This window comes from Azolla caroliniana, unplaced genomic scaffold, assembly GCF_043228905.1.
Source record: "Azolla caroliniana isolate FFs.n. ecotype wild unplaced genomic scaffold, voAzoCaro1.0.p SCAF_1, whole genome shotgun sequence".
NCBI lineage: Eukaryota > Viridiplantae > Streptophyta > Polypodiopsida > Salviniales > Salviniaceae > Azolla > Azolla caroliniana.
In genome coordinates, this window is record NW_028230436.1 from 9026360 (window position 1) to 9048486 (window position 22127).

The window sequence follows — 22127 nt, forward strand, 5'->3', positions numbered from 1 at the left end:
ATATAGTGTAGAGAGAGAAGGAGAGAGGTTAATTTTTTAGTTATCCATGAAGTGCTAATTTTGACATATTCTAAGAGCCAATGCTCATCAGGGTAATAAGATGTGGTTGGATACATTCCATAGAATAATTGTAAGGGCTCTTTGAGAGCCATGGTTCATAAGGATGGTAAGATGCAATTGGATATGTTCAATCATTTTTACCTTGTATTGAGGCCACCATAAAGGGTTAACAATTTCAATGTGATAGTCCAAATAGCACACTGCCATTGCATCCTCAATGTCTCTAATAATCTATCCTTGATGGTCACATACTTCATAACATTACTTCAGAGCTCTAATGGATATCTATTCCCCATCTTTCAAACCATTCCATAAGTGCCAAACACCCAATTAAATGAGAGGATTTTGCTCTCAGTAGTAGTTTTTGTACCTTGCATCCTATGTTCCAAGCACATTTTAGCAAATCTATGGTTGGCTAGATTCTTGGCTTTTGTGATATACTCGTATATACTCTTTGCATGGGTAACACCTCTATAGGCGAAGTACCTACTTCTAATACCGTGATAGGGACAGAATGTTGAGAAATGAACTCCCAAGAGTTCACATGACAACAAGTTTGAAATTTCTCTACGTTGTTCCATGTGTTAAGTGAGATAGTGCTAACCCCATACTTCCACTCCATAAAGAAAAAACGATTGGACCATCCATTGCATTGAATAACATGAATATCACTTCCCATCCTTCGAGTTTGTCATGTCGGTTGCATGGATTCTCAAATATATAAATCATTGTAAAATCCCTCGGAAGCAGGGTATAAGTTCGAAACATTGGACGAGGACAAGCAAATCTCACTCCTACCCCCATGGAGACAAGAACTTACAAGTTTGTGAATTTACAAAGAGTCATTCCTATTCCGAGACAAGACCCAAGGGGCCACAAGAAAAGTTGTTGTATGTAGTTTGGTTTGCTTTCGACATTTCCATACAGGGGGAAAAAAAGCACGCACCTTCGCTGGGCCATGGCCAACGAGCTTGAATCCGCAGATCAAAGTGCTCGTATTACTTCTTTTCAAGGTGAAGGAAACAGGGAGCTCAGCGAAATTCAACATAATTCTTGTAATTATGATCAAGAAGAGGAGAAGATTGAGGTCACCCATGATGGTGATGGTGATGGTGATGAGGGTTGTCGTGAGGATAATGGTATTGGTGATACTGATAGTGATGAAGATGACCATCTCGGCGGGTCCTCAGATTTTTCAGAGGATGATTATGTTGAGCCAGATGGATTTGGGTTTGGTGATGGTGATGGTGGCTGTGATAATCATCAAGATAGGTCTTTTGAAGAACTTGTGGAGAATGAAGAGATAGGTCAAGATGGATCAGGGTTTGTTCATGTGGAAGGAGAAGAGAATAAAGACGTAGAGCAAGATGGATCAGGGTTTATTCATGTAGAAGGAGAAGATGATGAAGACGTAGAGCAAGATGGATCAGGTTTTGTTCATGTGGAAGGGGAGGAGGAGAGGAGAAGTGACTATATATACAACGATAATAAAGAGAAGAATGGTTGGGAGGCTGCAAGAGGTTGGCTATGGACATTACCTCGTCGTCGGAATGTTTCTTTTGATGAGGTAGAAGAATGGGTAAAAGGAAACAAAGAAAAGCTTTCAAGAGAGATCGTCACGATGCCGAGAACACATCTTTTTCGCTTCCTTGTTGCTCAACATAAGCTCATGAGACGAGCTGAACATGTATGTTTATGATATCCTACATTGGAACTAAAGTTGTTTAACAAATTTATAGGTTTTTTAAGCATATAAGATGATTAAGTCAATAATGTTGTTATGAGTATACACATAAGTAGGCCTCAGAATTCATTAAGAGAGTAGAGATAGTACAGTTAGCACATTTTCTAGACTCTAAATGCCCTATATTTGGCTTCTCTAAGTATGTAGGATGTTCAGTCCATAACACTATTACAAATATAACATAACTAGGCTATAGAAGTCATTAAAAGTCTAGATATGGTCTCATCAACAGAACATCCGAACTTTGGATGCCCAACATTTGGGTCATGATATGTGCTAAGGTAAGCTAAGACCCTGACGAACCCATAAGGACCTATTAACACATGGGAACATGTGGAGGTCTGGGAGCCTAAGGAGTTGAGCTATATTAAGTGTTAAGGTCATTTATAATTTAGTGGTAAGGTAATCTAAGACCCAGACAAACCCATAAGGACCTACAACTAAGTTGGGAACATGTGGAGGTTTGGGAGCCTAAGGAGATGAGCTATATTAAGGAGACTAGCTACCTCCTTCATTATGACATATTTTAGATGTTGTTGAGATCTTGATACCAAATATTATGAATTGATTAAAAATCATAAGGAATAAATGAAAAGATTTAGGGATAATGGTTTAAGGGTGCTTAACCACACTAACCACCCTCAAATGAAGGAGAAGAGACGAACATAAAACTCCTTCGGCATTCCATATGACCAAATATAATCTTATGTTTTACCTTGGAAGTTGAGATAAATGTAAATTGTCATAATGAGAGCTGTGTCTCACCAATAAAGTCTCAGCAAAGAAATATCATAATGAGGGGGATATGTAGTTCCCTTTATATAGCTCAACTCCCCAGGTTCCCAGACCAAGAAGTTCTCTCATGTTATAGGTCTTTATGGGTCTGTTGAAAGTCCTAGAATAAGTGATTATCACTTATCATATCCCTATACCATTAAAATTATTCTTTAGAATTGGGCATTAAATTATGTTATAAGAATTAGAATATTGTTTGGACTCTCGATGGACTATATTCGGTTTCTTAAGTATATATGGTACATAAGTCCATTATATTGTTATTAGCATATACTATGCATAGCCAGACTGTTAAAGTCATTATCACGCTAGTGATAAGCTAATTAGTATATAGCTTGATGAGATAATGAAGTAGGATGCTTAAGATCATGGTATTGCTACTATTGTACACCATTAAGCACAACTTATTTTCCGTCTGATCTCTCCATGCTCTTGTTTGAGAAACTAATTGGTCTCAGGTTAGGAGAGTAGGAGAGACATATGGCTAGCTTCTACTTATTAACTATTGGGAACATGTTTTGGAGAGAATATCCTTCTACCTATAGACATGGATATATAAGAGAACCCTTATGTACCTTATAGTTGCTCATCTTTGCTTCTTATTCTACTACATTCAAGACAGGAATTTATTTGTAAAAGCATGTATAGAGTTGCAAGAAAATATTTAAGTGATTGTAAGATTTTTCTGGATGAACCAATATAATGCTTATATATTTTATTGATGTTAAAATTCTCTCAGATGAAGGATGTCGAGGTTCTTGAACCACCTACTGCAAGGTTCAAACGAAGTGATAAATGGAAGCCTGTGTATTCTTGGCTTGAGAGCCTAAATATGGGATCTGTTGTTGGAGCAAGAGCAATAGAGGTGTGGCTAGAGACAAATCCAATTCTAAGAGCAGAGCTGTTAGAAAAGCATACAAGACATCACTTATTCCACTATATTCAGAAGTGCCACACCAATATAATTAAAAAGAAGAAGAAAAAAGTTCTGAATGGCGTTGTGGTGAGATCTATTATTCTCTTGAAATTGATTTGTTCAATATTGCATATTGATTTTTCTGGTAAAATACATGCCATTCTTATATAAAACTACATATGAAAGCATTTATTTTTTATAAGAAAGAAAGTTGGGCATTTTAGCACATCATTTTCTTGGAAGTATGTCATTGACCCATGTGGATGTATTTTTCTTCTCCTTAAGTTGAGTTTCAAAGAGAGATGTTTTATCAAGGATGAAATTTTTTTCAACCGTTCAATGCAATTCAAACCCTTGAATCATGTATGTTTAGCTTTGGACAACAGTTTTTCATCAGCCCTGGAGCTTTTTGGACATTTTGGGCTTTGGTCAAACTCTGAGCTACTGGACATGCTGGTTCCTAACTTGATTTTGAGGCTATACTTATGATCATGCTTAAGGATATTTCTTAATCTAGTAGTCCATAACATGTCTTTGCAAATTCCGTCTCTCCACAATTTATTTATCGTCTATTGAACTGAACTTTGTAATGCCTTAGACATTCTCTCTCCACAATGAGAAGCATTTTACTTGCATTAATGTAGTCCTTAGGCCATTGTCATATGTGTTTTGACTTTGCCATATCCTTGATCTTCCTGACGCATTCCAAAATAGATAAATCAGGGGGGAACAGCTCTCTTGCCATCATCTTATGCATTTAATTATGCTCCCTCGAGTTTTCCTAGAGAATTGGCTCTCTATGCTAGTGAGTGAGGGACACATCTTTTACTTCTGGTATTCGGACATTCTACGTGATGCAAGGAAAAAGTTAAACTTGTGTACTTAACAAAGTGACATAACTAAAATGTAGATAAAAACATTCAAAGATGTGCATTGCCCACCAATTAATCTACAAAACTGCTCATTAAATTGAATCCCTGACTTGTAATCCTCAATATCTATTTCAGCCAATGTTTATTGAAACTTCATGGAAGGATCATTATCATGTGTTTGACAGATTAGGTATGATGGAGCATCTAGCATCCTCTCTAGAATAGTCATGCTTCCTCTCCTTGTGATAACTTTGACAGTACAAAAAGCAAAGGGTGGTATAAAAGTTTTATTGGATTATGTTTCAGACCTTGATGATGAATCATATATTCCCTAGAAAGTAAAAGGGTAGCTGGATCTTATCCTATATTGAGTAATAATATCTATCATGTTGTATTGATGTAGAAATAAACTTTCAAAGTTACCGACTAACAAAAATGTGGAGCAACAAATTTTTACAAGATGGATGCGGACATGTTTGACATCATGTTACTACTATGCACCATATGAATAATGTTGTACCTGGCCAAACGTATGGCTTTGACAATCCTCACACTATTTGTTAGAACAGTTAGGTATCAAGGATCTAGATAGAAACAATCTCAACACTCTTAGCAGTTCTACTTTTTGAAATGATGTTATTTTCGGAGCAAGTCTATATGTTTTTGGTGTTGGAGAAAGTGAAACAAGCTAGACTTTATGATGTTTGGAAGCAATTTGAATTAAGAATTATGTTTTCCACTCAAGTATGTTCTTCATATGAAATTTATTAAACACCAGAGTCTGTAAAAAATACAATAAGCTGAAATATTATATTTTTGTTTGTTCATACAAAAATTATTGAACTTTCTTATGTTTTAATGTTTTTACACAACGTGAAAACGTAGAAATTTCTTTTTGTTTATCAGCTACGGCTAAAAAAGAAAAGAAAGAGAAAGAGACCACCGCGCAAGTTTCTGAAGGAAGGGTCTGATACTGTTGTTGCTGGTAAATATTTGGATGATTTAGAGTAATTTTTGCTCTTTGTTGTTCTTCTCACTATAGTTTTTCTCTATAGCATGCAACAAGACTGTCAATGGAAAGGCAAAAGTTGGTGACAGTTCTTTCACCATGGCATCTGTATGGAATCACTCTATATCCTGCATGGATGTGTCTTTTGTTTTTTAAACTTTCTAATATGCACTGTTTATTGACCCGCTTGAAAAATATTAGGCTATCGACTTCTAAATTATTTAAAAATGAGATCCTGCCTCCCACACTAACATTGTTTAGTAAAAATAAAAATTTCAGGGTGTCATGCAGTTGCAGAGAGAAAATAATATAAAGGGTGAGTTTGCAGATGTACATGACATGTTATGAATATTTTAATTTGAAGATGTCAGGTATTTGTTTAGAAGCTATTGATATTTAGGTTAATTCTTGTCTCTCTAGGGCTCATGTAGTCCGATGTTCTTTAATAGTTGATAATATGGGCTTCTCAAAATAGCATATTGCTGAATTATGCTATGCAGTCAGTTATTCTCTTGAAACTGCAAAGCTCAGAACGGAACCAACAATGGATAAAGCAGAGGCTAGAAGAAAATATGACATGTACGTTTCTTTACCTTTAGTGCACAATGTTATACACACACACGCACGCACGCACAGATGATATGATATTGAGGTTTTTTTGAGTACCATATATATATATATATGTACACAACACACATATATATGCACATATTATATATACATACAACATATTATATATACATACAGAAATAACATTATTGCATGAGTTTGTTTACATTTGGTTTCCAGGGTGAAGGGATACTGTAAGATTATCCTTTGATATGCTATAAATAATGGGAGAAATTCCCTATTAGGAATAACCAGGAAGACCAAAAGGCATGTAGAGGCGCATCTCAAATGGGATTCATTTAATCTCACTGGGTCTATTGTGATGAAAGATTGAGAATAATAGAGCAATTTATTTCAAAGGAACTCAGTCCTAGAACCCATGCTAGCTACCAATTGGCACTAGCTTTTAGAAGTTATTAATGATGTTAACAAAATCTCCATGTATTTGCTATGTCTTAAATTCGAGTTATTGTACTAAAATATTATGTCTTCTTTTGTGCAGCCTATCTGAGTTACAGGAACAGCTGTTGGCTCAGATCACACAAATTAAAGAGCAAATGAGAATGGTGTCCTTTGATATCTCAGACAGACCAAGTAGTTCTGCACACCAATCTGCAGACAATTCCAATCAAGCTGGTCCTTCAGGAGTTGCATTTGACTCGAAAAACCTGTCTAATGAAGATCCTGAAACTAGCCTGAGGAGATTTAGGGATATCATGCAGTCCAGAGATATAAAATCTCCGAAGAAAAGAAAAAGATTAAAGGAAAAATTTCATAACAGGGTTCTTTCTTGGGCCTTTACTGAAATAGATGCAGGTTTGTTTCATTTTATACAATAGCTGGCATAGTAGCTTACTGTATATTTATCAAGACATATGTATCATTTATTAGGCAGTTCAAATCTTAGCACGTGGAACAGTAATATTTGTTTGGAGAAGATTGGTCCTCTGAATGGTTCAAGCTCAGCAGCTTCACTGAATAGAATGGATGAATCAAGAGCATCAAAGATGACAGGCAGCCAAGTTAAGTTCCTTCAAGAGCGCGAGAGAGGTGCTGGGATTGGATATCGAGTGGTTCCATTCTGCACGTTGAAGAGCGGACAACGTCATCGTTGGAAGTCTTTAATGGAAGGTGAATATAGTGCCATCTTAAAATGCATTTCTAATTGCTGTTAGTGCAATGTTAAGTTCCCTTCTGTTTGTGCCAGGATGGTATTCTCTTGAGAGACAGTTTACAGGATGTGGGGTTTACTTACAAAGAAAGGCTTTTTCTACTTGGCAACCGTGCTGGAGTGCATATACCTCCAGTGTTGCTGTTGCTGCTCCACTTGGCATGGCAGATGTAAGCAAATAGGTGAATTTAGCGGCTAGTATTGTTTTAGTAGTAACTCTCCATACTAAGAACTAAAATTATTTATGATGACTTTTTGTTCTTAACAAGAAAAGTTCTAGTATAATTTTGTCGTAAGAGTATATAGCTAAGCAAATCTTTACAAATAATTCTACTTCTCCTGAGAATCTACCTTCGCATATCTCAATCCCATTGGGGGAAATAGCATAGGCTCATCATGTATTGTGACTGTTACCAGTCGACACTACTTTTTCCCTTGTGTCAATCTAGTTACATCAAACGCATTTTTGTGAAATATGAAATCAGCGTTAGAATTTCTGTTTAGAAACATATAGCATCAACTGTTTATTTGCTTGTCTTAATCTAGTTACACTAAAATCATTTTTAATGAAATATGAAAATCAGCTTTAGAATTCTGTTCAGAGAGAAGTGAACACTCCCTGTAAACACACCATTTATTCCCTCGTCTCAATGTAGCTACATTGAACATATTTTTATAAAATATAGAGCTAGCTTTGGAATTTCTGCTCAGAGATAAGCCAATGGATTATGTAGCTGAAATAATTTTCATGACATTGAGAAAGTCCTATAATGTGTTGGGTTTTCCTGCGTTCGTGCAAAAAGATGATACATGTACTGAATTTGGGAATGCTATATAATAAATGTTATGTGCATAAAAAATCAACATATTGACTTTTGTTATTATGTGATTGCTGATATAATAAGGCCATCATCTATCTTTATAGTTGTGCTACTTGTTGTGTGTCCATGCAAAGCTATTTCTTGAAACTGTGCTCTTCTTCTAGTTGCATATCTCACAATTCATTTCTGATTGCAGCAAGGTGTACAGAAGGTGCTGGATGTGAGATTTCATCCCAAAAATCTACCTCAACTTGTTTGCAGCTCCAATGCTGTAATATCTCTTTTGATCATATATTTGTGCATAATATCTCTACATTACACAATTGCACATATACACGTTGCATACAGTAATTATAGACTCCCACACTATAATGTTAAGATCCATGTGAGCACAATTTTTAAGGTAAAAGAATAGTAGACAATGCTCAATGAATCTCCTGGAGTAAGATTTCTTCATGTGTTGCATAGACAGATTTCTTCATGTATCAGTATCTCCCCTTTTCAAGGGGTTCCTGAGTTCTTTCTAGGTTCTAGTCATAGTTGTAAAAATTTAGAACTCAGGTAATATAATAATAATCAAGGGTTTGAGTAGGAATTTTTGGAATTGTCATCTGGTACAAAGATGAATGTTAGAGTAAGAATGTCTGTAGTATGATGTATTGTGAATCCACTGCAAATGATGTCTTTTGCATTTCTGTTCTGTAAATGACAAGAGTTTATCCTGTTTTTTTGGTAATGCATGAAACAAGTCTTGGGTAGTAATCTTGTATATTATAGAAATTTCTCAGTATACATGATTTATATGCTCCAGTTATCTATCTTTGGCCACATTCTGGGCAAAAATGAGCACTTCAATTTTTTGTTACTGCTGGATCTTCATTCAGATTTGTCTGATTCGGGATTTTATATTTTGAGGTTGACCATGGGTGGTATCATTAGATTCCCTGGGGTTTGGATATATCCATGTAACAATCACCATTGCTCAAATCATAGTATCCTCTCATACTGTGGAGATTGAATAGGGAGGATGATTTGATGGCCATATAGAACGTGATATAGACTCCATAATATGCTCAATGCCTGTTTTACCAGAGAGTGGGGTTCTCCACCAGTCCTCTGAATGATAGATCATCTGGATCAGAGGTATCTTTGATACTTTCTTATTGATCAAAACCAAATCCGATAGATCCATTGGTGCCAGCCTCTAGAGCTACTGAGCTTGTTTAGATTCACCAGAGTAGCAAATCGTCTCCATTCTTCTGAGTTGCTTTTTAATAAGAAGTTACATTGATTTTGGGTTTATCCAGAAACTCCTAGATGGAAACCTTCTTGATGCTAGTAAGACAAGGTTACATAGGCTTAGCAGAGCTTTGGAGGACAGGCCTCAGATAAGACGACAAAGTAGTATGATTTGCATTTTCAAAGACTCCATTGCTCTTTCCTCCATGTAATATATAGTCCACTATCCATCCATTCCATAGTCAAGGTATTTGAATGTTTGAGATCTGTACAAGTGAAGCTAATGTATATTCTTGATTTATGTTCTGAGTTCTGCAGGCACCAAATGAGTTGCTGCTATATGATCTATTAACTGGAAAACCAACAAAGCTTATTGGGCATGATTGCCAGGTCTAATTCTCTTGACATGTAGCTTTACACTGAAAGCATTCACAGTTAGGTTAGTGTGTTTACTAGAATATGAGGTGATAGTGCCAAGCAGTCTGTCAATTCTGAATGGCTTCTTTTGGTTGATGTTTGTTTTGAGGTGTTGTAGATCCAGGCAATTGAGTTTGCGGTAGAAGGAGAACGCATTGTTTCTTGTGGAAGCAATCTTGTCAAGGTCAGAGTTATATTGGTTGACTTTGCTTGAACAGTTAAACAGTGTTTAGGGTTACTCAATGTTAGATGACTTTGCTTGAAATACATATGTATATGCCTTCTCTGATGTTACCATCCAATGAGTTCATGCAGTATATTATACTTCAATTTTGAACCTTGCATTTCATTCCTTCGTGACATTCTCAAGTTTGATGCAACTTACAATAACAGGACTTACAATCTGAAATCTGAAGCTTTACTGTTTCATGGAATGTTGCTTCAATTAGATTTGGGATTCAGTGGGCGGGGCATGTTTGCACACATTGGGGCCAGGATCTTGGGATGAAAATGCAAGTGGTCACAGGAAAAAAATCAATGCGATGGCTGTTAATGGGTGGCAATCTTGTGAGTTATTTCCCCTAATTTTAACCAAATAGTGAGACGTTTTATGGATTTAAAGATATAAGGACCTGAATGCTTTTGGAACAGATGTAGTGGCTACTAGTGGTGGCCAAGGAGATAATCAAGTATTACTTTGGAATGTTAGCAGCGGAGAAATGTCTTGTGACCTAAATAGAGAATTGAGGTAAAGATGTTTCTTTTCCATCCGCAATGCCTGAAATTTGGAATCACAAATTAGATCCTAACCAATTTCCTCTCCACTTTATAGAAACCAAACAGTAGGATTGCCTTGCATGGATGCATTGGAGTTCTGTAATCAAAATCTACTTATTTGTGGGAGTGACTCTTTAGGAGGTGCTGCCATTGTGCAGATTTGGGACATTCAAGCTCCTGAGATTGTTGCATCTTTTCCAGCAAATGACTCTGTATGTATCTAATACCTCGTGTTATAGTTTAGAACTTGGAACGTACCAACAAAACATAAAATAACACTGTTTTTGGATATTCCATAGTACATAACCTCATTGAAGACTGACCCAAATGGGATGACAATTGCTACAGGTACCGTAATAACTTATTGACCATTTTTAGCTCTTAATATGGGCATTATCTAATGGTTCCATCTCATGTAGGTGCTGGTGATGGTTCTGTTGGGCTCTTTGATGTCAGGTCTTGTGGAGCTATTACAAGGTTACCAGTGGGATCAAATTCTGAGGTGAAGATCAGAAATTGCGTGATTAAAGGGGTCACATAAATGTCATTTTTAATTACCGTGGTTTAATAAAAATGACTGTAGGTCACATCCGTCTCTTTTAGTTCATGTGGCATATTTCTTCAAGCTTCAAGCACTGCAAATACAACCATTGTCTGGGATACACGGATGCTGTCGATGAAGCCTGGGATAAAGCCTGTTGATGCACCTATTCGTTTGGCTAATTATGACTCACGAAAGATTAGAGCTTTGCATTGCCTATGTCATGGTATTCCAATGCCAACATCTCAGAATGCAGGCCAAATGCCTGGGTAAGAACTGCTTTGAAGGAATTTATTGTATTTATAACGTGTATCTTGTATCTTTGTAATTTCCCTACATATTGAAATTTGTCTTATATGCTTTTTGAACTGACAACATCAAAATGGCCTGTGAAACCAAAAGCAAGTTTTTCCTTCTCCTTTGTCCTTGATGATTAGAACTGTTAGTAGAATGAGAAGCCAAGGGAAATTAGTTTATATGATTACAAAATTCTGACCTCTGAGGCTTACAGGGACATACTGATCTCTGATCTCTTGTGTGAAGTCTATTGTGGGCAGCATTCTCCTTTAGATTGAAAATATGATATTCTTATCAAGATTGTCGTTTATCAGAGATCGTATCATGCAATGCGCAGCTGTGAATGGAAAGCATGCTTAAACCTCTTACCTCAGAGATTGTGAATTCCTTTTCCAATTGTCTTCTGTTTACTTCAGGTGGGAAAATCTGCTTTGACACAGGTTACATAGAATCGCAGAAAAGAGAGTGTCATGTATAGCAACACCATCCATGAAATTATATCCTTGTATCTAGTTGTGTTTAGAACATGTGGTCTGATAATCTAGCTGTGCACTTTGGTAGAAGTCCTACCTACTGAATCTAACTACCCAGGATCTCTCTATGTACCTCATTCTCTATTATATACATTAAGAGCGCGCACACGTGAAGGGCCGGTTCATGTGCGCTATTCACCGATTGCGCCAAGGGACGGTTTTCTTCACGACATCCGCCCCCACCTAACCGCGCATCCACCGGTATGCGCCAAAATTGGGTTCTGGTTGGAGAAAACCGGTCTGGGTTCTGTTTCTTCGTCCATCGGTTCGCCCTCCGTTTCAGACTGTTTGTCTTCGCTGTCCAGGCCTCTTAGATCCGGTTTGTCGTCGTGGCGTTTCTTGAACGCTTTGATCCGCTTCCCCACTACCGGCATCGCCATCCTCGTACCGTTGAGTTCCGCTAGGTGATACATCCCGTTGTCGTTGGCGCTCGTTACCACGTAAGGCCCGAACCACCGCTTCGCAAACTTCCGTGTTGCTCGGTGCTGGTTGTCGAGGCTGCTGTCGTAGACTAGCACCCAGTCGCCTTCCTCGATTTTCTTAGGCCGGAGCCGGTGCGTTCGGTCGAACCGGGCTTTGTTCTTCATCCTCGCCGTCCAAAGTCTCTCCGCCGCTCGTTCCACGTCCTTTGGCCTCCGCTCGAGTTGCCGTATACGTGCCGCTAGCAGTTCTTCCCGGCTCATCTCGTCTCTCCAGTCCACTGTCGCCCAAGAGGAGATCGTCCGTTCCATCGGCATGATCGAATTCTCTCCGAACATGAGCTCTGACAGCATGAACCCTGTTATCGAACTGTGTGTTGTCCTGTCTGCCCACAAGGCATAAGGTAACAGCCGTGGCCAGTTCCCGACCTGGCCTCCGCATGCCCGGACTAGCGCTTTGACGATCGGTCCGTGTCCGCGCTCCACCTTCCCGTTCGCCTCCGGATTGTACGCTGTGGTGAGCGAGAGCTTGACCCCTAATCGGTCGAACAGCTCCTCGGCCTCTTCGGCGTCCAACTCCCCGCGGTCAGCCACAATCTTCCCGACGCACCCGTACCGGCATATCACGTCCTCGATCAGGAATCGACACACGACCGCGGTTGTTTTGTTCTGCAGGGCTCGGCCTTCCACCTGATTCGTTAGGTCCTCCCGGGCCAGCACCAGATATCGCATCTGCCCTACGCCCATCGGCATCGTCACCAAATCTACCATCCATTTGAAGTGGATGGCCGGAGGGTAAGTAGGGTGAAGCTCGTCCCGATGTCGGACTATGGAGTGCATCTGACAGCTCTCACAAGTTGTCACGAACCGATGCACGTCCCGGTACAGTCCCGGCCACCAGTACTTCCCCTTTAGCTTCTCGAACGTGGCCCACGTCCCACGGTGCCCAGGCCAGGGGCTGTCGTGGTAGGCCTTCAGCAATTCCTCCTGTTCCTCCTTCATCGCCACTACTCGGAGCGGGATGCCGTTCCTCTTCTTCGGGTGCTTCCACAAGTATCTGTCCCGGAGAAAGAATTGGTATGCTTTCTTCCGGATCCGGTTGGCCTCGTCCCTTGTCCACGATGCGTCTGGCATCATTGTCCTCAAGAATTCCCCAATCTGCAGCCACTCCTCGTCGTACTTGCTCTCGTTGAAATTGTTAAGCGCCGGAGTGCTTCCCCTCTCGGTTGTTACGTAAGCCGCCTCGAAGAAGTCTACGCCGACTTCCTCGTCTTCCGAAACCATGCCGCCCTTGTCGTCGAATCGCGCACTCGAAAGCATGTCGGCCATGGCATTGTCTTTCCCGGAAATGTGTCGTATTTCCGGATCCAGGGACTTGATGTACGCTATCTACCTGAGCATTGCCAGGTCCGGGGTTGCGCATCCGGAAACCATGCCGAGAATCGGCAGGCAATCCGTCTCGATAATCACCTCTGTCCCAATCAGATAGTCTTTATCGGCTTTCACCGCCGAAACGATACCCCAGAGTTCGCGTTTAACCTGGGCGTATCCTCGCTGTCGCTAACTGAGGACCTTCGCGCCGAATCGGATTGGGAACCGAATGCCGTCCTCATCTTCTTGGTTGACGACCCATCCGATCCCGGTCGGACTCGTATCTACCGTTATGTAAACGGGAGGGCCTTTCTCGTAGACAACCTTCCGGAGTGCCGGGGCTGCAGCAAGAGCCTCCTTCATCTTTCGCACCGACTCCATATGCTCGTCTCGCCACTCGAATTTTCGCCCCTTTTTCAGCAACCCGTTGTCGCGAAGTTTCGCGCGCGTGTTACTTGGGCGGGACCACGGGGGTCTCGGACTAGGGAGTACTCAAGGGATAGAGAAGACCCGAGGTTTGCTTTATGACAATACTACTTCCCCACCCCTTCTCGAGCAAGGTCTCGTTCCCCTTTGTTTTGTGAGGCCGGTGGCTCTCGTTGATCACGACTCGTCGACCTTCCGAGATCACCGTACGAGCCAAGTGACCAAACGAGTACAAGCAAGATGAGCACGCAACATGAACGCACAAAGGGGACGATAACACAAACACGAATGTCCGTATGGCTTTATGAGGAGGAGAGGTGCATGGGCGCGCCTGAACGCTCCCTCGTGACAAGACGTCGAACGTACGAGGAAGACACAAAACACACGCACAAAATGCTCGTATGCCTTTATGAGGAGGAGAGGTGCATGGGCAAGCCCGAACGGTTCCCTCGTCACAAGACGGTCGAACATACAAGGAAGACACAAACACACACACAAATGCTCGTACGCCTTTATGAGGAGGAGAGGTGCATGGGCAAGCCCGAACGGTCCCCTCGTCACAAGACGGTCGAATGTACAAGGAAGACACAAACACACACACAAATGCTCGTACGCCTTTATGAGGAGGAGAGGTGCATGGGCAAGCCCGAACGGTTCCCTCGTCACAAGACGGCCGAACGTACAAGGAAGACACAAACACACGCACAAATGCTCGTACGCCTTTATGAGGAGGAGAGGTGCATGGGCAAGCCCGAACGGTCCCCTCGTCACAAGACGGTCGAACGTACAAGGAAGACACAAACACACATACAAATGCTCGTACGCCTTTATGAGGAGGAGAGGTGCATGGGCAAGCCCGAACGGTCCCCTCGTCACAAGACGGCCGAACGTACAAGAAAGACACAAATAAAGAAAGAAGGAGAGAAAGAAACACGAACGATATTGACCAAAGAGTTAAATACGTGTTCGAATCTAATGTAAGAGGACCCTTTATAAAATAGGGTTTTGTTTACAATGGCAACTTATATATAGTTAACCACAAGCTCAATCAAAACATAAATATTAAAATGCCCTTAGAGACAAGGCAAAACCGAACACGGCGAAGACGAACACACGAGCACCACCAAAAAGCCAATCCCAACGAACCACGACCACCCGAACGGCGAGCACACGGGCTCGCAACGACGAACGGGGCGGAGCAACGTCGAACCAACGAAGCTTGGGCTCACGAGCACTTCGAGTGCCGACGCGAATAAGACGAGCACGTGGCGATGGGGGGGGGATGAAGGGGTATGAGATGAAGAAAAGTGGTGAATAAGGAGATGAAGAGCTTCGAAGGAAAATTGGCGATAGTCTCCTCCTCCCAAAACGTCCCCCCCAATGAGCCCCCCTCGACCTCCTTTTATAGGAAAAAAAGAAGGGGGGGGTCGCCAAATTTGTCTTCAATGAAAAAGGAATAAAATTCCTTAAATCACGCTGCATTGTAAGACTAGATTCGAACCGTGCACCTCTAGCTAGTAGTCAATGTGACTATCCACTAACCCACTAACTCTTTCTTATATAATATATAATTCTATGTCTATAAATTTATAGCCTGTCTCCCCTCTACCCTTTATCTCACCTCTCTCTTACTTTTTGCACGAACTTCTATACCTCCCTTTTACCCTTTGTTTTCCTTTTTTATTTTGCATATGCACAATTAATCGCTTTTGTGTGCACACACATTGCACATGCACATTTTTGACCCCCTTTTCGCCGGTTTTTCCCACCCTCGAGCACGCCACATCACGACACCGTATAGCGGCTCGGCAACATGGGCGTAATGCGGGATCCATATGTGGTAGAACGCGCATGCTCCCAAGAACCTCCGTACCTTCGTGACCGAGTTACAGTCGGGCTTCATTGCGGAGATGGCTTCCACCTTTGCCGGGGACGGTTTCCGGCCATACGGTCCGCATAGATGTCCGACGACCATGATCTCTGATTGCCCGAAGGCCGATTTTTCCCCGAAGAAGGTGAGCCTCGCTTCCTCTAGCCTCTGCAGCACCCTCTCGCAGTCGTCAATGTGTGTCGCCACGAATTTCCGGCATCCGTCCGGTCCGATCGTTTCGTCCTTTTCTTCCACCGGACATCCTTTGATCGGGATGTCGTCCAAGAATGGCATGGTGATGTACCTTGAGAAACCGACGCAACCAGGAGTAGTCGCAACTGGAGACGACACTCCCCATCCGATCGCGAATGTCGGTGATGTTCCCTTGAGCCATGTCGGGCAGAAATGGAAACTTATGAACGTGTTACACGTCCCGACCATCACGAAGAATCTGGTGTCGGTCGGGCAGATCGTCGACCAGGGGATGCAGGTTCGGTTTACGCATCTTGAGTGCTTCATTGAGGACGAAGGCCGTATTATTGCGCAAGGGCGCAGAGATGGGAGGATGTTTATCCTCGACTCTACTGACGGTGGCACCGCAATGTTCGCGAAGGGACAAAAAGTCGAGTTGGATATCGACTTATGGCACAAACGAATAGGTTACGTCAACTACCAGCGGCTTCAAGACTTGCAATCGAAACAAGTGGTGTTTGGATTGCCCAAATTTAGTGGCCGGAAGGCACAAATTTGTGAAGCCTGCCAGCTTGGGAAGCAACACTGACTTCCTTTCCCAAACGAGCGTAACCGGAGCCGGAACAAGCTAGACTTGATACACTCTGATGTGTGGGGGCCGGCACAAAACGTTAGTCTTGGCGGGAGCCGATATTTTGTCTCCTTCATCGACGACTACACGCGGCACACGTGGATCTACCTCATTGAGAGGAAAAGCGAAGTCTTCGACTATTTCCGAGACCTCAAAGGGTTCGTGGAAACGGAAACAGGAAGAAAGATCAAGTGCCTGCGGTCGGTTGGCGGAAAAGAATACTTTTCCGGTCAATTCAACGGTTATCTACAACAGATGGGAATTCGGCGCGAATTCAGTTGTAGATACACGCCGGAGCAAAACGGCGTGGCCGAGAGAAAAAATCAGTCGGTTGTGGAAGTTGCACGCGCAATGTTGGAGGAGAAGAGCTTGCCCAAGTTCTATTGGGCCGAGGCGGTAAGAACCGTAGTATACATCCAGAACCGGATCGGAGAAAAAGTGTCGGCGTACAAGCTATACTTTGGAACAAAGCCGAACTTGCGACACTTATGAGTTTTCGGTAGCATTGCGTATGTACATGTGCCGAAGGAGAAAAGGAGGAAGTTGGACGCAAAAGCCGAGAAGTGTATCTTGGTCGGCTATTCGGACGAGTAGAAGGGTTATAAGTGCTATAACCCGCGTACCAAACAACCGCGCGTGAGCCGCGACGTTGTGTTTGATGAGTCCGCGTCCTGGTACTTGCCTCCGACTCTGGACCTCACCTCCAATCCGAGTTCTGACGATGAGGACATCGAGGCCGAGGTGCCTCCGGCTGAGCTTGAAATCGGGACCCCCGAAGAGAGTCCGATTTCGGTTCGGTTAAGTGGACCGAATGGACGATTGAGTCGGTACGACCAGTCCGATGAAGAGCCGGCGAGTAGTAGAGACTCGGCCGTGCATTCCCCGCGTAGGAAGTTGAGGAGATGGCTTACGCGCGAAGAGAAAGGGAAGAAGAAGGTTCGACATCGGCTAATAACCGATTACGCCGATTTACCCGCCAAAAGAACCCAATTCTGTGGTTTGGATACAACGAGTACATGGCGCATCACTATGCGTACATGACCCGTGTAGTGGAAGTGCGTGAGCCAGGGAGCTACGCAGAAGCGGCGAAGGACGCGAATTGGCGCGCCGCGATGGAGGAAGAGATGCACGTATTGGCGGAAAACGAGACCTGGGACCTGGTTGACGCACCGAAGGGTGTGAAGCCGATCGGATGTAGGTGGGTGTACAAGGTCAAGTACAACACCGACGGCTCAGTCAACCAATACAAGGCCTGGTTAGTGGCAAAAGGCTACGCGCAGAAACACGGCATTGACTACGATGAGACGTTCGCGCCGGTCACAAAGATGACGACCGTCCGTGTTTTGTTCGCAGTAGCCGCGGCCAAGGGGTGGCACGTCCATCTGATGGATGTAAAGAATGCATTCCTGCAAGGTGAGCTTGAGGACCAAGTGTACATGGTACAACCCCCCGGATTTCACTCCGGACCGAACACGTCGGCAGTATGCCGATTGAAGAAGTCCCTTTACGGTGTCGCGTTGCTACGCGCGTGCGTGGAGAAACGAGGCGGGACCATCGGGGTCTTGAACCGAAGAGCAGGTGATAGAAGGGGAAAGAGAAAGAGAGAGACGCCCGGTCACGTATGAGCAAAGAAACACAGGGGGCACGGCTTGTCAACACAGAAGATGCGAATGGACACAGAGACAGGGAGACACAAGTGTTTGTATATTAACAAATAACAAGTACACAATAGAGCACGCGAGTGGTTACGACCGAACAGGCCGGCGAACAGATGCCGATGCCTGTTCGTCTGCGCACGTAAAGGGGATAGGATGGAGGTGCTCCGGCACGGATAGGAACGAGTCAGACCGACGCGAGTCCGACTCCGAGGGAAGCGGTGACGGGCCTTCAGGAACGAAGTCCGCGTCGGCCGAGAAGACCGCACCGGTTCCCGATCCGGTGTCGGTCCTTTGCTCAAATGGGTTCTTGGGCATCGGTCCTCTATATGGCTTCAATCTGAATCCGTTGACCCATTTGCCTAGCACTTCGCCGGCAAGTGTCCCTAACTGGTAGGACGTGTCAACCAATACGGGCCGGTCCATCTAAACCGTAGTTTACCCGGCATCTTGCCCATCCGGGTCTAAAATACTAACACCAGCTTGCCGATTTCGAACATTTTTTCATTTCCTTTCCTGTGCCGGTCGACAAATGCTTTCCGTCGCCGTTGTTCCAATTCTAAGTGTAGGATGCTTGCCAGTCGTTGTTCCTCGAGTTCACATAGCGCTGTTAACCGTATTGCCTCCGACTCCTTCTCGTTCAGCCGTTCCCGTAGCTGGATCCGTAAGCTTGGTACTTGGAATTCCACCGGCATGACTGCCTCTAGTCCGAACGCTAACCGGAACGGTGTTGTTCGGATGCTCGTTTTGTATGCTGTCCGGTATGCCCAAAGCGCGCTATGTAGCTTGGTATCCCAATCCGTTTGGTTTTCGTTGACGATCTTCCGGAGGATATTCTGGAGCGTTTTGTTCGTCGACTCAGCTAACCCGTTTGCTTGCGGATAGTACGGTGTGCTCCGTTTATGGACAACGACATAGAATGTCGTCAGGCTTTCAACTACTTGGTCGAGAAAGTGCCCCCCTTGGTCGCTTATTAATTCGATTGGGCATCCGTAACGGCACCAGATGTATTCGTATAGAAATTTTGCCGTTGACGCAGCGGTGCGTTAGAGTGGGTCTATGTTGTAAACTAACATCCAACATAACATTATTGTGTTCTTGCCACATTGCGTACATATTGGCCCATAAATAATAAGCCATTTATATGTATCAAACACATATGTGATGAAATTTGTTGCTGGTGTCTCTCTAGTAATCTTCACTCGTGCTGCTCCATCACCTTGATTGAATTCGTCTTTTGTTCATATATTTCTACCTCAATGCATTTTCTAGCTACCTGTGTTTATATTGTGTGTTGCCTAATGCCATATTGCCGCAGCTTTGTTGATGTAGGTGATCAAGGTGTCAACGATGCACGATGGTTCCATAATGATTCTATATTAGTCACAGCTAGTGGAAATGGAAGGTATAGTAAAAAGGCAATAGATTTTAAGTGTAACACTTACTAAAGATATTTTTCACTAAACATTTTACTTCACAATGTTTTGAAATGTTCAGCATTGCCATGTGGGATGTGTCACTAGGTGACCCTTGTATAAGGCACATGACAAGTCACACACGTTGTGTAAATACGGTAAAATGATGTTATATGCACCAAATTTGTCCCACCACTATTTGTTTTCCTGGAAAGAATACTATACAGTCAACAATATTTATGCACCATATATGATTTTCAGGTTGTGATTTCACCAAATGATACATACATCTGCAGTGGTGGTGATGACCAGAAAGTGGTAAGGAAAAAGTAAATAAAAAATGTATCATGATAATATGAAAAAAAATGAAGATTTCTCGTTTGAGGGGTCATGTGATTGGAAATGTGCTGGCAGGTACTTTATGAAAATATAAAGGATATATCTAGAAATCATTGGCGTCTAACACACCCACTACTCGAGGAGGCACCCATTGATTGAGGAGATTGACTTGAAATTATCTCATCTTTCAAAATACCGAAAGTAATGATTTGATACACAGTAATGGCATTTCACCTTTCGAGCACATTCAGCTCAATTCACAAGAAATTAGTTCTGCTCATGAACAAATATGATATGCATTTCCATGTCATTGTAGCTGCAACTTGCGAGAAACTTGTTCCCGACAAAGTGGTTAGTGTTTGTTTTGAACTTAAAACTTAGCAGGGGTTAAGAGTGATAATGACTTCTAGCAAATGTGTGCTTATTTTGTTCGATAGCTAAACAATCTTGTATGTATAAACACAATACTGATCAATGTGTATTAGGTCAGTGTATTCGCCACGAAGAGATATTATTCTTGTAAAAATCAGCTAAAATATATTATTGTAGCTCTTTGCCCTCAATTACTACTTGCTCTGTATGGACAATATTTTAGAATATTTTCAGCGATAGATATGCCAATAATTAATGTTGTGCATAGGCAACAATCCTTCGACGTCAGGTAGTAATGTGATGGTCAACAGCCATATATTTAATCAAATTACGGAATGCATTCATTGAAGGAATAGAATCCTAGCTAATCGTAACAAATTTTTTTGCATATGTTGTGATTATTTATTTTTTAGGTTTCCTTAACTATTTCTCTAATTGTTTTAAACCTAGGTGGTGGTTGGAAACTATTTTTAGGGAAGGTGAACATTGAATAGTATGAGTAAAGAAACGATAAAAATCACCTTCAAAAAATGCACCAAATAGTCGTAAGGATGAAAATCAAAAGTATTTGAATTTTTGGGGTTTCATTCTAAGTGAGAACTTGGGTGTATCTATCAAAGCATTAACCAACTTTATAATAATGTTCGATAATCAACTGAAGTTTGTCTTGAATGATAACTATATTTTCCATATTCCTTGAGATTCAATTTGTCAAGTTTTGGTATAACCATTGTTTAGATTATGTGTTTTGGGATTCATATTTGATTCTCATTGCTTCATGATAAAGGCATGAATATGAGAGCTTTAAATTTTATTTGGTTACTAGAATTAAAAAGAACTTGTTAAGCATTGTTGAAGCAAATGTATCTTGGTCTTTAAAGACAATCCAATGAATTCTCAAGCATGAGCCACAATCTAATAACATGGTATGCTTTGTAGATTACTGTAAATGATAAATATATATTTATATTTCATAGGCAAATATTTCTTGTTCTTCAAAGACCATACACTATAAACAAGTGTGAGCCACAATTTGATGACATAGTATCTTTTCATAAATGTCAACAATTTGAAGAAAGATGTAAAGTTTTCAAAAAAGCTTCTCAAATAGATGAAAGAATTAAATCTTGAAACTTTGGAGAATATTAAAGGAGAGTAGAAGGAACCTAGGCATGGAATCTTGACATTAGTTTATTTGCTTTATAAATCTTATCTAGTTTCTCTTTCTAGTTTGTCTTGAATGATAACTACATTTTCCAAATTCCTTGAGATTTAATTATTTCAAGTTTTGGCATAACCATTGTTTAGATGGTGTGTTTTGGGATTCACATTTGATTCTCAAGGCATGAATGTATAAGGGAAGATGCGCACTAAGTATAGTTGGCTTGTTTTGGTCTAATAGAAAAGCTTTCCTGGTTGTGTGGAAATTTTCACATTACATGTACTCTTAAGGATGTGAGTGTTCATACATATCCTTGAGGTTCAGATGAACTTGTTGGATTAAGCTACTTGGACTTTAGTTAGGGTTGCTTGAATAACATTGTCTAGTTAAAATTTCTCACATTTGGGAAGCAAAGAGGTAAAGTTGGAACTCAAGTTTGCTTGATCATAGAATATGTATGCACATTTCAACACC

The 22127-nt window shown here is 41.8% G+C and overlaps 1 protein-coding gene across 4 annotated transcripts; it reads left to right on the forward strand.

The window, feature by feature from the left end:
* Positions 1-952: 952 nt before the first annotated feature.
* On the forward strand, positions 953-20682 carry LOC147868854 (uncharacterized). Of its 4 annotated transcripts, XM_087324074.1 has the most exons (22): positions 954-1747; positions 3339-3602; positions 5294-5372; positions 5443-5504; positions 5676-5712; positions 5897-5975; positions 6508-6821; positions 6897-7136; positions 7213-7346; positions 8194-8268; positions 9555-9626; positions 9772-9837; positions 10103-10220; positions 10305-10401; positions 10486-10642; positions 10730-10778; positions 10850-10932; positions 11014-11240; positions 19684-19770; positions 19863-19938; positions 20042-20098; positions 20195-20682. In XM_087324074.1, the coding sequence occupies exons 1-22, from the start codon at positions 1019-1021 to the stop codon at positions 20276-20278; spliced, it is 3186 nt and encodes a 1061-aa protein (XP_087180200.1). In that variant the 5' UTR covers positions 954-1018; the 3' UTR covers positions 20279-20682. The 4 variants fall into 4 exon arrangements, 3 of the variants coding, with proteins under 3 accessions (XP_087180206.1, XP_087180200.1, XP_087180205.1); XM_087324080.1 differs by lacking the exon at positions 3339-3602 and having other exon boundaries at positions 953-1747; XR_015530197.1 differs by lacking the exons at positions 20042-20098; positions 20195-20682 and having other exon boundaries at positions 953-1747; positions 19698-19770; positions 19863-19881.
* Positions 20683-22127: the final 1445 nt, after the last annotated feature.